The 18,235-nt window shown below is 34.3% G+C and overlaps 2 protein-coding genes across 3 annotated transcripts; one reads left to right on the top strand and one right to left on the bottom strand.

The window, feature by feature from the left end:
- The first annotated feature begins 2,109 nt into the window (after positions 1–2,109).
- On the top strand, positions 2,110–10,798 carry LOC107019114 (synaptotagmin-4-like). 2 transcript variants are annotated; one of them, XM_015219689.2, is made up of 12 exons: positions 2,110–2,395; positions 2,613–2,733; positions 4,275–4,376; positions 5,215–5,265; positions 5,753–5,873; positions 6,922–7,043; positions 7,189–7,287; positions 8,932–9,012; positions 9,102–9,184; positions 9,519–9,744; positions 9,817–9,981; positions 10,070–10,435. In XM_015219689.2, the coding sequence occupies exons 2-12, from the start codon at positions 2,629–2,631 to the stop codon at positions 10,433–10,435; spliced, it is 1,521 nt and encodes a 506-aa protein (XP_015075175.1). In that variant the 5' UTR covers positions 2,110–2,395; positions 2,613–2,628. The 2 variants fall into 2 exon arrangements, with proteins under 2 accessions (XP_015075175.1, XP_027772810.1); XM_027917009.1 differs by lacking the exon at positions 2,110–2,395 and having other exon boundaries at positions 2,593–2,733; positions 10,070–10,798.
- A 1,651-nt stretch (positions 10,799–12,449) lies between these two features.
- Positions 12,450–17,640, bottom strand: LOC107018862 (putative late blight resistance protein homolog R1A-3). Its single transcript, XM_015219445.2, has 3 exons — positions 17,425–17,640; positions 12,799–16,423; positions 12,450–12,688 (listed from the first exon to the last, which is right to left on the bottom strand). Exons 1-2 carry the CDS (start codon positions 17,479–17,481, stop codon positions 12,809–12,811), a joined length of 3,672 nt encoding a protein of 1,223 aa, XP_015074931.1. The 5' UTR covers positions 17,482–17,640; the 3' UTR covers positions 12,450–12,688; positions 12,799–12,808.
- Between the last annotated feature and the right edge of the window lie 595 nt (positions 17,641–18,235).

The raw sequence follows: 18,235 nt of genomic DNA, 5'->3' as shown, positions 1-18,235 counted from the left end.
ATCTGATCAGCAAATTGTGTCAGTTCGTAAAAATACTTATTTCTCTAAAACCTTAACCAAATCTTTCAAAAAAATTTAAAAATTTATTAATCTTTTGAAAGCTGGACCAGACAAGCTATTTAATTGACACAAAGGGAGTCAGGAACAAAGCAAGATAGAATTAATGGAGTTTATCTAAACTAATTTGACGTTCCTTCTACAAGGTCCCAGTTTCAAACCTGGTCAAAATCCTTTTTTTCATTATCATTTTGAATGCCAATCTTATAAAATAATTTATTTCATTTATTGAATATTGATAATCTATTTAATACTTATTTATATTTTTAGCAACTTTCACATATCATAAACACAAAATTTATATTTGTATGTTATAGCAAAGTTTGCATAATTGCGCTCTATAGCAAACATAAATATGTATAATTCTCTATACATATACAAAAAAAATCAACTGTATAATTCGCTATACATTTACAAAAGAAAGCAATTGTATACAAATTAATTGTATAATTGTGTATGTATAAAACGAAAAAGAGAGAAAGACAAGAAAATTGGTAGGGAAATACTTGTATTGTATAATTATAAGTGTATATGACGAAGATATATGTATTTGCAAGTGTATATACAATTTTCTCGCACTTTATACAAAGAGAAACGCAATTTATACATTTCTTTTTTGTTTGTATAAGCGATAGAGGCGAGGATGGCGAGCGAGATCTCGGAGGGTGGCGAGCGAGATCTGGGAGAGTGGCGAGCGAGATATGGGAGAGGGGAACGAAAATATATGTATATATACAATTTTTTTCTCGCTTTATACAAACAGAAACGCATATACACTGTGTTTGTATAAAAGTAAGAGGGGGAGAGCGAGAGATGGAGAGTGGAGAGTGAGAGTTTGAGGGAGAGAGGTGACTGGCAAACAGTTTGCTACAGGGTACAATTAAATTAAAGTGTGATTATAGCATTTATTTTGATTTATTAATTTGTCATTATATACAATTTTCTCAACTTTTTAGGCACTTCAATTCATTCCTTTTTTAGATTAAAATTATAAGAACTTCGGTTAATATTTTACGATATTTTCTTTTATCATATTGATATGCAAAAAACTAAAATTTATTGTACTTTTCGTGTAGATTTTGAATATCTAAATTTTTTGTTTAAAATATTGAATTAATGTTATCTAATTTAATTTAAAAAAATAGTTGAATTGACTTTTGAAAAGTGTAACATGACAGCTAAAAGTAGACGGAGGGAGTAGTAATTAGTACAATTATTTGGAGCACACTTCAATAAGTACCTCCAAACGTGTATTTTTCAAATATCATTCTTGTGAATGTCAATCTTTATTTGCTAATAAAAATTTAGTTAATTCTCAAAATTATGCAAAAAGTAATATATATTATTTGAAAATGACCTAAAGTTTATTCAAAATCACAATAATTATCAACTTAAAATATTTAAAAGACATAAAAAAAAAATTGGTTTAATTCTCAAACATAGAAGTAACATATGTCATTAAAAAAATCAAATATAAAGTACTATAAATTACAATAATTAATAACATAAAATATCTACAAGACAAAAAAAAATGGCTAATTTTTCTACTGCTTGTGTAACATAAATTAGGGTTGGGATGATTTTTTTTAAAAAAAAAATTTAGTTATACATTATAAAATAGCCAAAAAAAATTGAAACGATATAATTTTTTTGAAAAAAGAATAACCGACCGAACCATCCTATTGATAGCCTTAATGTTCCTTCTATTCTATATATTTTTTATTTAAGTATTAAAAGATATGTCTCATTTCTATCCTTAATCTCATCGCTACATTTATTTGCTATTTGAAATTGAAATTAAAAAAACAAATAGTAAGTTTTTATATTAGCTCACTTATGAGCAAAACATATTATAACAATCTTATTAATTTATTAACCGTACATAATATATAATAATAACTTTATCTCTATTTGACTCCAGCTAACGCCCAAACTATCTTTACTAGTAGTATATATATATTGAACATATTTGAAAGTGTCATAGAGAGGGAGTATATGACTCAAAATTCGATAACTCCTAAATTGAGGGGAAAATATCTACAAGACGTGTGTAGAAAGAGTCATACAAAACTCAAAAAAAAAGGTAAACTTCAAAAAAATTTTAAAAAAAATAAATTGCATACATAGAAACCGACAGAGAATATCTGAGACTTCAATGCAGAATGAAATAGAAATAAAATTCCTCTTTGTAACATTTCTGTAATAAAAACTCAAATCTTTTGTTCTGAGAATCATCATTTTAGCTGACACCCTCTTCTTGAAAATAAGGCAAAAACAGAGAAAAGGTGAAAAAGTTTACAACTTCACAAAGGGTTTAAAGAAAAAAGTTGGAATCTTTGTAAGTTTTCATGTTGGTTTTTTGTTTTCTTCTGAATTCTTGTGTTTGAAGGAAAAAGTTGGAATTTTTTTTATTGGTTCTTGAATTTTACTGCAAGTTTCCATGTGGGGTTATGTTTTCATCTGAATTCTTGTGTTTGAAGTTTGTTTTTTTGTTTGTTTTTGGCTGGTTTGGTTGATTGTGAGAACATTGGTTTTTTGTGTATCTTTGGTTGTAGTGATACAAGAAATAAAATGGGGTTGATTACTGGGATTCTTATGGGAATGATCTTTGGGGTTGGTTTAATGGCTGCTTGGAAATACATGACGAGTTATCGAAGCACTAGACGAAGTTCAAAGGTATGATTTTCATGAATTATGATATGTTTGAATGATCATTATCATTTTTCTTTGGTGATTTTGGTGTGTTTACTATTTTAATGTTTTTGGGATGAACATCATTAGGGGTGGAGTAGTTAATCACGCATTGTTGATTCGGGAATGTTAATAGTTCAGTTGGTTTAGTTGGTATTCTTAGCATGACGGATATTGAATAAAGGGACGACCGAGTGGGTACTGATTTAACGGAAGCATAAAGGAAGACGCCGAAAGGTTATGTTAATAGAGATGGCTATGAGACTAGTGCAAACAATATGTTGAAATAGTTGATTTAGTAGTCTGCTTTCTTTCTACGGACTACGCTCTGCTGGTGGGCATCACTATTTATCATGTCAAGACGGAATTCCAGTTTGTTTTTGAAGGTGATCAAAAAGATTCAACGAAGAAAGGAAAGATCGAGATCCCGCGAAGTGAAGATCATTTTCTTGGAGAATAAAGTGGGTCAGAACTATTCCCTTGTTGGTGAGATTTGATCTCCACCTTGTAATGAGTGGTGGAGCCATAAATTAGCAAAGGGTGTGCAAATTTTCTGGTCAGTTGTGTTAAGGGTGTTCAAAATTAAATATACACTCATAATGGCTAGCATTTAACATATGTACCCGATAATTTTTCGACAATGGGTGTGAAGCAGACCACGCTTCGCCACCTAAGGTGGCTCTACCCTGGCTTGTAATCCCCTTCCCCTATACCCGTTTGTCTATTTTTTTTTTTCAGAAGACATTGTTGACTCTTGTTTATAATTTGTTTAATTATAGAATTGCAGTGGCTAATTTAGGTTGCATTGAATGGAATTGTTATGAAAGGTTTCATATAGCCGACTCTTTCAAAATCCAACTTTGTTGTTGGAGGAGAAATCCTTTATAAATTTTCTCAATGTGAAATAGATAGCTGTCCGAGTGTTGCACATGAAGCTTTACTTTTGTTTACTCCCTCAGTTTCAATTGTTTGTCTTACTTTCCTGTTTAGTCCATTTCAAGAGAATGCCTTCTTATTTTGCAACTCTTTAGTTCTAAATTTTCACATGATATGGTTAAAGACCGCACGATTGAAAGATATTTTGGTACATTTTTGCATATCTTTAGTTAAAATCCACAAGATTCAAAAATCTTCATTATTCTCTTAAACTTCGTGTCAAGTCAAAAAAGGGACAAATAAATTGAAAAAAGGAGGGAGTATTTATTCTGAATGGTAAAATAAATCTACTATTTCTGAAGATGAAGCAGCTAGGAAGGATTGTGGATATAAAACTGTTTTCCTTCTGCTGCCTGTGTGATAGTTTTGCTGCTTTGTTCTCTGCCTTATGTAAGTTTCTACTCATTTGCTACGAGAGTAAGAACTATTCACTGGTTGTTTTCATACCAGTATATTGATTTTACATGGTTCTTTTTATCATGCTTGTTATTACGATGCATCATTTATATTTCAGAAGTGATGCAGCTGCTTTTCCTTTCTGAAAGACTGATTTTTGTCTCATCTTTTCATTGTATTTACTCCTTTGACAGGCAGTGGAGGTTAATCTAATGAGCTCCCTCAGTAGGGACGATCTAAAGAAAATGTGTGACGATAAATTTCCTGAATGGATATCATTCCCAGTTTATGAACAGGTTGTGGGATTCAATTGTTTGTTTTTTCCGTCATATAGTCTTTAAAACTCGCATTTGTTCCGTCTTTCAACAGAATACTTTATCCAATAAACTGGACTTTAACTGAAACCATTCTATAGAAAATGTACTTACTTTGGAGCGGAATATTTTTATGATGGGAAGTTTATGTTAGCATGAATAAATAGTTTCAGTATCATGGGAAGAACTCTCAGAATTAATCGTCTGGCTTAATGTATATTTGGATCGGATTTATGACTGTTACTTGATGAGTTAGAACAAAAAACACATTGCTAAGTGGTGATCAATGCGAGGAGAGATGTTTTACTAGTTAGGGAGCTATATTCCGTTTGTTTTTTGTTTAGCCGCGGGGTTGGTGAGGGTTGTTAAACTTAAACGGGTAGTCGCATATTGCGATTGGAAGCAACCCAACTGTAGTGCCTGAACTTAGTGAGAGGACAGAAAAGTATCTGATATATATGTGAGTCTTTGAAGCTACGAATTATCTGGTGTTTTACATGTTTCCTTATGAAATCCAGGGAAATAAACTAGCATAGTGTACATTGCTAATGTTACATGTCTGTCGCTAACACTACTCTGAAGAGAAAGGAACATGAGAGCTTTAGGAAGGGGAGGAACATGAATCTGTACAGCCTAGGCTTGTCGTTTGTTCTTGCTAGACTCTGGCATAGATGATTAGGTGTCTTATGTGGAGAACCATATCTTTGTGTAGGCTCTCTACTTTCTGGTATTGCTTTGTCAACAGGGTATTTTCCTCATGGCATCTATAAGACATTACTTTCTTAAAAGAATATTTGTCTCATGCTGTCTCGTGCTGCAGGTCAAATGGTTGAACAAACAATTGAGCAAACTTTGGCCATTTGTTGCTGAGGTAAGCTTTTGGCTCTTGCCTTGTGTAATCATGTCATTTTTGGTAACTTTATCATCATCTGGATTTTGTACTATGACCTTCTAAGTAAGCGTGTTAATCCTCAATAAGGCTTCAATGCTTGCGAGTGGCTCATGGTTAAAAATAAGCCTGGAGATTTGGTCAAGTGTACAGTGGAGATGGATGATTCTGTTTATAGATATGAGAGAAGGAGGTGGTTTTGGTTACAGATTTCGTTCAATGTATTGCTCGACGCAATTAAGTTGCATAGTTTCTTTCCTATATTGCATCAAATATGGCGGTTACTCAGCATGAATAATTTATACAATGAAGTTCACATTCTTCATGTGCAAACACTTGTATCGACGCCAATTTTTCAGTTAGAGCAGTAACATTAGTAGTTCCACTAATGTGGTTGAACGAAGTTTCTCCTTTCCAAATGCCATGTGGGGAAGTCATTAATCTTATCTCTTAAATGTTGGCTATGCAGGCAGCCGAGGCTATAATAAAAGAATCTGTTGAACCTCTTTTAGAAGACTATCGACCTCCTGGGATTACTTCATTGAAGTTCAGTAAATTGTCCTTGGGAACTGTGTCACCTAAAATTGAAGGTAGCAACATAATAATCATTATAACCGATCATCCAAAAAATGAATTGTTTCATTATTCTGATTTTTGCTTTATCATTATACTTTGTACTGGATTACCTATTAGCACATTCTTAGTTCTTTTAAAAAAACTATGTTATCATTGCTAATCATCTTGTACTTTAGTACTACATATGAGTTGTTTCATATTTGTAGAACAGTTTGGTGACTTGATCGGAGACAAAAGTGCCAAGTTTCATAAGTTTTTGCAGCCTAGTTTCTGTGATCAATTCGCCATACATAAGTAAATTAAATTAGCTAGTTTTCTGCATAACTCACTCTGGTCCAATTCTCAGTAGACCTGGTTGCATTATTCCCAATAGAGTTTCTCTGTTTACATTTTGGAAAAGAAAGTCAGTTTGCCTTTTTGAGTTCGCTGCTGCTACTGTCTAGTTTTCGAGCTTTAAGATTCATCTGAATCTTCTTCAGTTTATTTATACTGATGATCTGATTCCAAAAAAAGTGTAGTTAGCCATCATCTTATGCCGGAAACCACTAAGATATACAAGATGATTGTTTTTCAATGACTTCACTTTTATAGATAATGTTGAGTCCCACATCGGTAAGATGAGGATTATTTGGTCACTTTATATGGTCTTAGAAAACCCTCACCTCTCAGTTCTTTTGTTAATGGTTTGACATGTCACCTGAATGAACATGGAAACTCAAGAAGCAAATCACAGATTTGCTAAAACTATTGATTTGGGGTTAATGTTTTGGCAAATATTAGTGATCATGGGGTTGTGATTCGGCTAAAATTGAGAGTGGGAGACGAAGAAAGAGTGAGCCAGTTTCTATATCTATGATACCTATCTTTGTAACACACAGTTGACCAAGAGATAGAAAATAATTTTGATATGACATACTTCATGTCAGTGGAAACAAAGTAATCCACAGAGAGCTTATCTCTCGTCATTGTAGTGTTGCATCACCGATAAGACATTTAATGATTTGGTTTCAGTTGCATGTGTTAGATTCCTTTTTAGCCTTCTTTTTTGGGGGATAAATGCAGGTATTCGTGTTCAAAAATTTAAAAAAGATCAAATTACTATGGATATTGATCTTCGATGGGGTGGTGATCCCAATATCGTTTTAGGTGTGCAAGCTGCAATGGTTGCTTCTATACCCATTCAGGTAGGTGTCTAATCTCTTTCACCTGTCGTCAGATCCAAAGAAAAGAAAAAATACAAATATTTTACCTCTCCATGTTCCTCTGACTAGTGAGTTATATGGAGAAAGAGATTTATTCTAACTATCGTCCATCGCAAATTGGTTGCAGTTAAAAGATCTTCAGGTCTACACAATTGTTCGTGTTATCTTCCAACTAGCTGAAGAAATTCCTTGCATCTCTGCCGTTGTTGTTGCTTTACTCTCTGAGGTATAGACTAATTCTATTGCTGAATGTGCTTCTTCTAGTCTTAGGTCCCTTTAAATTGTGGTCCTTTTAATACTTTACACCCTTTCCCTCTACCTCCTTTCTCCCCCAAACGAAAGAGAGAGATACCGGGAGAGGGTGTGGTTCGTCTTGATATTGGTTGTATCAGCTTTTGGTGTTCCGTTAGACTGTGTGTTGATAAAACAAGCATCTTGGTTGAGAGACTTGAGTACCTCCTTGGCTAAGCATGTAGAAACATTTGTCGACAGGCTATAGTAAAAGTAAATGTTGTGTGAACACTTCGTCAAACATTTCTCATAGGCCATAATCATAATATACTTCTTGAATATTTTATTATGTTGTAAAATGTTTCCGTCTTTTTCTTATGCAATTCTAAGGGAACTAATTTTTGTGTAGTGGTAGAACTGATCGCTTTAAATGAACCGAAAAAGGTAAAAAAAAGAATGCCCTTAAATTATGTGGATATTCACTATATTTGTCCTCCGTTAATAGTCTGGTCTAATTATGTGCCCTTGTTGTTACTTTATTGGGTAAGAAAATGCCCCTATTTGACACAAAACTTTAGCGAGAACACTCGTGACTGAAATTATGCAACAACTTGTGAAGTTGCATTTTAAAAAGCAACTTGATTGAATTGTAATGATTTTCTTTTCACCAATTTAAGGCATGACATATAGCATATTTAAGCCATTTTCCAGCAACTTACTATTTTTTACAATTTAAATTAGAAATTCTAGGTAAAAATACTACTACAACCATAATGTCATAAAGCAGAAAACTCACTACATTGATTCAAATCGCAAAATATCTTTACATTCTCTTAAACCACTGAATGTCATAGATTCCATCAACCCACAAAAATAAGAGAGATTCACGGAAGGACAGGTCGATGAGCAATGTTATGGTTGTCCCTACCTTTTCTGAAAAATAAGATTAAAGCACGAGAACTTAAATTTAAATGACATTCTCCCTCACTAACAAAAAGTTTATTAAAAAGTCGACAAGACAAATTGTTTCCGTCTGTAATCATTATATATCCTTAATTAAAAAAGAGAATTCACATGTAATTCAGAATTGATGGAATCTAAAGATGATTTCTTGTTTGAAGCAGTTGGTGGATTTCATTATGTAGTTTGATGCAATATCACTGTATTTGTGATTTGATCGAATGTAAAAATACTTTGTGGTTTGAAGCAATATAATGAATTTTCTTATTTGACGACATCATGGTGGTTGTATCTTTACCTAGATATTGTTATTTAAATTGTATAAAATGACATGTTAAGTTGCTTAAAAATTGCTCATAATGTGCTCTGCCTTAAATTGGTGGGAAAATTCGTTACAATTCAATTAAGTAACTTCACAAATGCATCTTTACAAGTGAGTTCATAATTGTAGTTAGGAACTAATTAATTGGACAAATTACGCCCTTATACTATGCGTGTAGGTCCAAATATGCTCTCCTTTACATTTTGTGTGAAATAAGGGCGTTTTGGGCTCAATAAAGAGAATTATCGAGCTCTGTTGCTTTCATAACATAAAATGCGCTACCAATTAAGTTCTCATATTCTCGTGATTACTTTCTGATGTATGTCTATGTAAATGACTCCTTGTTTGTTTTTTTAGCCAAAGCCAAGAATTGATTATACTTTGAAGACTGTTGGTGGTAGTTTAACAGCTCTTCCTGGAATTTCGGATATGATTGATGTAAGTGTTAAAAACTTATTCTCTTGCTGGTCATTTTTTGCTCGAATATTTTCTCCGTAGACTGACTCTGATCTGTTTCTCATTGAAAGGACACAGTAAACTCGATTGTTACTGATATGCTAGAATGGCCCCATAGAATTGTCGTTCCAATTGGCGTAGGTGTGGATACTAGGTATATTCAGTTTTAAAAGTATGTGACAGCTGCATTTCGTACCCTCTCTTGGTACAATCTGTAATTACATTCGAAATTATATTGTTATTAGAATTGTCAGCATTCAACACTCGGTTAAGTGTTCAAACCGAGTTTAAACACTTATAAATATTATAGAAATCTTTGGTGTCATTCGTCCTTCCTTTGGTCATGTGTCACTTCAATTTGATACAATACTATTATTTGTCTCTGTTCCGTCAGTGTTGTCTTTTCGATGGGAACGATTACTCTGTCTTGTAACATGTCTTTATTATATTTTTCATTTTCATGTGACGTTATTTGTGTGTTCATGCAGTGATTTGGAGCTTAAGCCTCAGGGAAAGCTTATAGTGACCGTAGTCAGGGCTAATAGCTTAAAGAATCATGAAATGATTGGAAAATCTGATCCGTATGCAGTTGTATATATTCGTCCACTATTTAAGCTTAAGACGAAAACCATCAATAACAACCTAAATCCGGTTTGGGACCAGACGTTTGAGTTGATTGCAGAAGACAAGGAGACTCAATCTCTTATCCTAGAGGTCTAATTTCTGTGCATTTCAGCCTCTATCTGTACGGGTTTCCATAACCGTATCCATGATCATTTTGAACAGGTATTTGATAAAGACGTTGGTCAAGATCAGCGGATGGGGGTTACAAAGTTGCCTCTGAATGAGCTGGTAGCGGAGACTGCGAAGGAAATTGAATTAAGGTTACTGCCAAAACTTGACATGCTTAGAGTCAAAGATAAGAAAGATAGAGGAACTATCACAGTGAAGGTACATGACAAAGTCTACATATTGCGTTATTGAAGTTCCACCGTAGTATTATGCTCTTACGTATTGATTGCTGTCCGGAAATTGGCAGGTATTGTATCATGAGTTCAACAAAGAAGAGCAGTTAGCTGCTCTGGAGAGAGAGAAGCAGATCCTAGAAGAAAGAAAGAGGCTGAAGGCAGAAGGTGTCATCGGGAGCACTATGGATGCCCTTGACGGAGCAGCATCACTCGTAGGCACGGGGCTTGGTGCAGGAGTAGGTCTTGTCGGAACAGGGCTAGGTGCGGGTGCAGGGATGGTAGGTAGTGGCCTTGGAGCTGTTGGAAGTGGCCTAAGCAAAGCCGGTAAGTTTATGGGGAAGACTCTCACGGGGCAATCGAGCCATTCTAGGAAGAAGAGTGGTTCCCATAGTCGAGTAAACTCTGTTCAAGAAAATGGAGGTGCAAAGCCACTCTAGACTATGACTTTGTGATGTTGTCTAGTTTTGTGAAGTCGAAACTATCTAGTGTTTGTAAACTTGTAGGGTTTAGATCAGATTTAAGCATGGCGTTTATCGATGCAAAGACTCTACTGTTTTGGGAAATGGAATTTAGGTGTTCATAAGTAGGTGAAAGCTATGCAAATATGCACATTTTACAGGGCTAATAATGTCTTTTGCGCTCACGTACCCCTCTACTTTGCTAAAATAAGAGGAGGTTTAATGGACTTTGAGCTTCTAAATGAAGCCCATGCCGTTTGTTTATTTCATCTTTTATCCTGCATGAATAATACATTGTTTCCTTAGGTTGGATTGTAAGTTTGTAATCATCATTGTATTTGGTTATACTGATTTTAATACATATGTAGTTCACTTCCTAATTAGCAATTCGATCGGGTATATGCCTTGAAGTCGTACCCTTCCAATATGTGCGAGTCTTCCACCGATTGGCAGAAATGTCGGTTGGAATTTGAGAACGTTGAGGGATTACTTTCTCTGTCGGGCCCTTGCAAGCAAGCGGGGATGTGTTTGAAGAAGATTATTCTCGAATTGATGTCCTCTTGGAATCATGGGAAAAAATTATGAAAATGGGCACGTCGGTGGCTCAGCCAGAACCTTTATCCAGTTGATACGGATAGGAAACCACTCGTGGGGGTTGATTCAATGGACTAGCTTCGTTCCTTGGGAGCTACTTGAATAGTATAGGCCCCTTTGGTGAATAAAGGCAAAAGTAAACATTTTAGAAACCTTTGGGGCAAGTATGGATTTTCTTATAAATATATTTAATGTCTCTGTTAGTAAAAAGGGGGTGTAAGTAAATTATTTCATAAATTACAGGGTAAATTTGTGTTAAAAGGTTAATCTTAGGGGTATTAGTGAGTCAAACTTCTAACTGGGAATAAATATAAACCTTTTGGCGAAGTATAGATAAATATGATGCAAAAGCTTTGCTGTATTTTCTTTTCTCATTTTTATTTGTCATATTACATTTTTCGAAAGTCAATTTGACTGATTTTTAAAGTAAAATTAGATTACATTAATTTGGTATTTTAAACAAACAAAAATAAGATATTCAAAAATATATGAAAAGTACTATAAATTGCAATTTTTTGCATATCAGAACGATGAAAAATACATGTAAAATGTTAGTAAAAGCGTTTAATTCTAAAAATGAAAATTATGACAATTAAAAGTGGAGAGAGATTTGTCATTTGTTTGGCTATGATTGTGAGAAAATTGGGAAAAACTACAAAACCTGTTTTCACTATTTGACAGTTATTCATTTCAAATTTTTTCCCCATTTTTTTTTTATTTTTATAAGAACAATCCCATTTATTTCTTGTTTAGCTAGAATTCAAAAATGTTAAATAAGTCAAAACTCATTTGTTTTCAGTTAACATAGTTGCATAGAAGTTGTACATGAGTTGCATGTAAATTGTAGCTTTTTGACTGGATTTGTTACCAAAAAAAATGTACACAAATTGTACATAACCCAACCCAAGTATATATACTAGTTTTCTGATACTTGTCATTTACATCATATGTATATTAAATATAAAGTATATGTGAACTTTGAGCAACCCAACGGCTGCAAATCTTACTTGAGTTTGTTAAGAAGGGGAAGAGTAGAAAACTCGTAGCTTAGAAATGAGAGAAAACTCCTTTATTTATAGTGCAAGTATGAATAGGTGTTTTGTGCCTTATCAAAATAGTCACGACTAATCAAAAAGTCATTCTCAAAATACCCCTTCTACTTACTTCTACAAACATCTAATCATTCCAACTTTGAGAATGCACATCTACACACCTCAAATTCATCATACACTGTGGCTCGTGGACACCGTCCAACGCTGAGATAACACATATTATGAAAGGTGTCTATCATGTTATGCATGCCAATTTCAAGTTAGGTATTGGAACTTGCTTGTTTCATGTTTTATGGTAACTGAAGATTACAACTTCAGATCTAATAATTCATAAGATCTCATGGTAATGTAAAGCACACATATATAGAATATCTCATCTGTTATAATAAAGGAACACAAGTACTGATAGCTAGCATTGTTTAGACTTAATAAACAGTTATTAACCACAATTTTATCAATAAACGAAATGGATATAGAAAAACCGCGTTGGAAGAAGGCATACATGTCTTTAGGATCGGTTCATCATTTAAAGCCTTTACAGGTTGATATGATCTGGCCAACCTTAATATGCGCTAGCTCGATCTCTCTGCAAAGATGATTGTATAAGTTATAAGCAATATTGGAAAAACATAACATTTCTATAAGGAAATTTAGTGTAAAAAAGATGAAAGTTAGTGAATTCGTATTCATACTCACATTCTTTAGATCATCTACCATGGAAGTGTACCTCAAGCTTGTCTTCTCCGGTCATTTCTTCAACATATTCCTTAATATTGAAGATCGACTCTTTAAGCTGAGGGCTGTACCATACATTGATCAACTTTAATGACGCAATATCTCCAAAACTGTCTGGGATCTCCATAAGCTTATCACAGCAATTTATATCAAGTTTCTCGAGCACGGGGAAGGATTTCTCTGCATCAACCTGCCATTCAGAAAATTCCACCCTACCCAATTTTAGAAATTTGAGATTCTGGAAGGTGACATCTTCCATGTTCCATTCTTTCCCCTCCTCGATGATTGCGTCTTCTAGACTTAGTTTTTGAAGGTTGGGTAGTCTAGCGATTCTTGACATTGAATCGAATGTCAGAGCGAGCCCTTGCAACCTCATTTTCTTCAAGCTCGAAGGGAAGCCGTGTGTATATTCATTGAATGAATATAAACGGAGTTCTTCAAGTTCGTTAAGGACATCCAATCTTGGAAAACAAATCTTCTCTGCTGAACAATCTGATAGTTGTTCGATACAGACTCTAAGGTTTTTAAGATTAGGAAACCTTTTGAAAATATTCTCCGTGTCTTCTGAACCTTGAAGGTAGAGCTCATGTAATGTTCTCAAATTTTCTAACCTTGAGTCCTCGGCTAACACAGTTGGTTCGTTGATGTATGGGTCATAGAAAGAACAAGCGTTGATGCGCACATCTCGTAGCTTTGCAAGACTCCAAAAACAAGGCGATAGGATGTATGATCCCTCTGAGTTATCCACCAACAGAGTTTCTAGATTGCAGAGGTTTGAAAATGACGGAGGGAGAGCTTTTGACTTCGTCTGAATGAATAAGTACTTCAAATGAACGAGCATACCAATTTCATTCAGCAAAGAATCAGTCAATGTTATGTCGTGTAAATCCAAACTTTGAAGAAGCCTCAAGTGTTTTAGGTGACTGTTGTAGGGAAGACAATGCTCATCAATCTTCAGAGAGAGGAGGTGTTTAACATAAGGATTCTTCATTTCTGGATCAAACACGACAAAAATTTCATTGAAATGAAATAGATATTTATCAAAACGAATGATCATTCCACGTGGCATAAGATCCGAAGAAGAGGAAGACGGAGCTTTTGAACCTCCTATGAAGTGAAGCAACTTTTCCTTTCTAGATTTTATATAACAAAAGTCATGCACAAGATCATGAATTTTGCAAATAGAATTATCGAAAGGTATTACCAAGCTACTGGAAATTAACTCATCCACTACTTCTTCTGCACTTTTCATCACAATCTGCTGCACGAGTCCTTGAGAAATCCACAGAGCTTTCAACTCAGAGATCCTTATATCTTCATCCTTTGGATAACTTGCAAGGTAAACCAAACACGGCTTTACGTGATCTGACAAATGGTCATAACTTAATTGTATAATCTTCACAACCTCCTCTTCATCCTTAAAAATAAAGGAACTCAAATTATTGAGAACTTCAAGCCACAAAGTTTCTTTCTTTTCCTTCCTTGAAATGACTCCACTGATTAGATCAAGTACTAAAGGAAGCCCATCACACTTACGAGCTATCTTTTCTCCGACATCCTTTAGTTCATCAGGGCAACGTTCTTCTCCGAATACACTTTTCTCTAATAACTCCCAACTTTCTTCTGATCTTAGCAATCGAAGATAAAGAGGATCACTGTGGCATTTTCCATGCAAAGCAACTTCCTTTTTCCGACTTGTTAAAATAACTCTGCTTCCTTTCTGTAATTCAGGAAAAGGTCTTGTTAGCTCATCGAATGTTGCAGTATCCCATATGTCATCCAAGACAATAAGGTACCGTTTTCCAAATAGTTGTTTCCGCAGCTTATCAGCAACTTCATCATCTATGTCCTTCTCATTGAATCTTTCTTTCAAACCAATAACTTGATTGAAAATTTTCTGCAACAACTTTTTCTCATTATGTTCCTGGTCGACTGTGCACCAAGCACAAACATCGAAATGATCAACAATGGACTTATCATTATACACTCTGTATGCCAAAGTAGTTTTTCCAAGCCCTGGCATGCCGACTATGGAAATGACATCTATCTCAGCTGGTCCGCTGGTGAGCTTCCTAATTATCCACTCTGTCTCCTCCTCAAAACCTACAATTATTTTACCAACTGTACTCAATGAGTTTCTTTCAACCGGCTTGTTGGGAGCGTTTGCAGCAATAATACTGCTGCTCTTGGGGATCTTCTCTTGTACCTCTTTTTTGACAAGCTTGATCTTTTCTACGGTATCAGGAAGTATGAAGATAAGCTGCAATAGACCATGATATCGGGCAAGAATTGAGTTAATGACATGTTTCGCCTCATATGCCACATCTAGAACACGAGTCCAAAGATCTCTATGCAACTCTTGCTCAGCATACCCGAAGAACGATCTTATAGTTTCCAGGTCTTCTTTCACCTGCTTAATTTCTTCTTTTATCAAAGCAACTGAACAAGCATTTGAATTGACCAAGTCATTTAAGTTTGTGAGTAGAAGAGTCATGAAGAGCGGTCCATCACTCATGGGGAAGCGGAGCTGAGATGAGTCTGCACAGGCTTTCAAGAAAACATTCTTGAGATCTTCCTTGAGGAGTTCAATATTTTCCAGCAAGTTTAGACCTGTACCGCTTGTTGCGTTCATATTCTCTTCTAAGTTGCGAACAAGAATGAATACCTCCTTGGTAAGTTCTCTAACACGTGCCAAGAGAACAAACAATTTTTCATGACGAATAACGTCTGTTGGCATGTCAGTAACAATAATCAATAGGAACTCTATCATGACATGAATGTTACACGTAGAAGCACTAGGAGTAACAGCACTAACCATGTGCTCTTGTAGATGAATCAGAGATTCTCTAAGAATGTCCGGAGAGGCTTCTACGAGCTGATTGATGAAACGTCCAACTTCTTCCGACTTTGAACCTTTCAAATTTGTACAACATATGTGCATAACCTCCAGTTCAACAGGAATAACCTCCACAAGTAGATTAGCTAGCTTGGGGTTAACTCGAGAGACATCTGATTCATCTAATCCGTCAAGTTGACAATACAAAAGATGGGGTATGACATATTCGATTGTCTCATACTCAACGCAACCATTTACTTTCAACCTATGGAAATCTCGTAAATTGCCAAATACATTCTGAAGAAGCTCATATTGAGTCATTGATGTAAAAATAAACTCAGAATACAACTTGGGTAGATATTGGAGATACATGAGGATGGCATCCAAAAGTTCAACCAAACGATCCTCCTCGGTCGTGGTTACACGACTTGGTTCAGCATAGCTAATATAACTTTTGATATTCTCAAAGAGGTCATGATAATTCATATTAACGACCATGTCTTCTCCATGTCGATGCAAAAGTGACTGAACAAGATCATGAATCTCATTTGATATGCAAGACATTTCGTCGCTACAACCTTCCGAAAAGAAAGAATAATAAAGATGACAAAATGCGGATACAAACGTCAGCTCCAATGTCAAATCTTCAATTTGATCTATGTCAAGCGAAGTTAAAACATACCCATTACTTAACCTCTCTATGAAATCTATAAGATTGACAATATCCTCGTGAAGTACAACGGATGACACCTGCCAAAACACCAATGTTGTTTCAAATTATTTTAATACATAGATGGTCATAATTCAGATAGAAAAAGGGAACACCTGATAGTTACGTGATCGTTCATATCCAAAAAGGGAACAACTGATAGTTGAGGTGTGAAACTCATGAAAACGTGATAGTTCAAATAGAAAAAGGGAACAACTGATAGTTAAGTTGTGATCAAACTCGCGACAACTTGATAGTTTATGTATGTTTTGATTATTACTCTTATTTTCAGTCTTAAATTACAACAGGCAACTATCACAAGTGCAGAAGACTTTCTCCAGAATAGCCTAATAGAGAAGCCAAATGTTTGTCCTGTTACACCTCAATCCTTAAAACAAAAATGACAGTCTGGTGCACTAAGCTCTCTCATTGTTTACGCGCTATCTCTCTAAACAAAAGCTCTTACTTTCCTAGTTCTTAAGTCATTCCGAACATGTTGTACTTAGGCCAACAAGGCCCGATTCTCAGGATCTAATACAAGGTTTGATTATATTCTTTTCCTTATATTCATCTTATTTTTTTTATGACCGTGGTGTCCAGGCCAAATTTCACGCAGCTCGACTAATTCCACGGAATACTTGCCATCTCCCACCAGCAACAACCAACAGGTACCAAGAAACAACCAACAGGTACCAAGAAACTCTGGCCACTAAGGCTAGGACATATCATCTAGTGTTTTTTGTCTCACTGTGTTTTGAACCTAACACCTTAGGGTTTTCAACCACCCTTATATTCATTTACCTTGCTATTTTTGTGATTTATGTCATTTCATTTAAAAGATTAATCTAATTCGTGTCCTAAAATGAATTTAATAAATTCAACTATTGCAGATGATTTAGTGTATAGATCAGTTCATCTTAAATAAATAAAGATTAAATCTATCGATTCTTATAAGTTACAAAGATTATATTCACCGTCTAAGTTACATTAAGCAATAAATTATGTGAACGAAAAAAATAATTAAATATTATATGAAGCATACCAATGATTTGTTATCTTCCCCTTTTGTTTGTCCTTCATTTTCTTTTCCTCTTTCCATTTTCACTTATCAAGCCAAAGTAGTTTTTAAAAAAAAAATCCTTCCTTTCAACTTCTGAAGAGAAACAATTTACATCAAACTAAGAATGAAGGAAAACTAAAGGTGTAATAAGAATCTTTCCTTTTCCAGTTGAGAGTTGTAAAGGGCTTAAAGATGAGTCCACTAATAAACTTTATTATGTAAAAGGTACCAGTATTGTCACTTGTATGAGGGTCTCTTTAACTGCTATTTGTATTGTGGGGCCCATAATTTATCTACTATTAACTTATTTGAGGAAAAATTAAAGTAGTGTTAAGAAAATTTCAAATTTAATTTTTTGGATGAATTTGAAGAAATTGAAGATAGTGAAATTAAAAAACTCAAATTTTCATTAATAAAGTAAAAATTAATGTAATCAACTTGTTTTAAATTAATGTAATCAACTTGTTTTGAGCTATTAAAATTTAAATCTTATTTATTACACTTAAATACATAATTTAAAATAATTATTTAAATTTTAATCATTAACTTATTTTTTTGGGATTCTTAATCATGCAATTCTTAATTGTTAAATATATTTATGTTTACTTTTTAACCACTTAATGTATCTGAATACTTAATATTTATAATAATACTAATAAAATTATCCACACTTCACACAGAAATTTAATATCACGGAATTTATAAAATAATACTTAAAATCTATCTGTCATTAAAACTAAAATAGTATATTATTTTACACACAAGATTACATAGTAACAAACACTAATAATGC

Source organism: Solanum pennellii, chromosome 5 (genome assembly GCF_001406875.1).
Source record: "Solanum pennellii chromosome 5, SPENNV200".
Taxonomy (NCBI): domain Eukaryota; kingdom Viridiplantae; phylum Streptophyta; class Magnoliopsida; order Solanales; family Solanaceae; genus Solanum; species Solanum pennellii.
The sequence above is the reverse complement of the archived record's forward strand: the minus strand, read 5'-3'. Positions and strand labels throughout refer to the sequence as shown.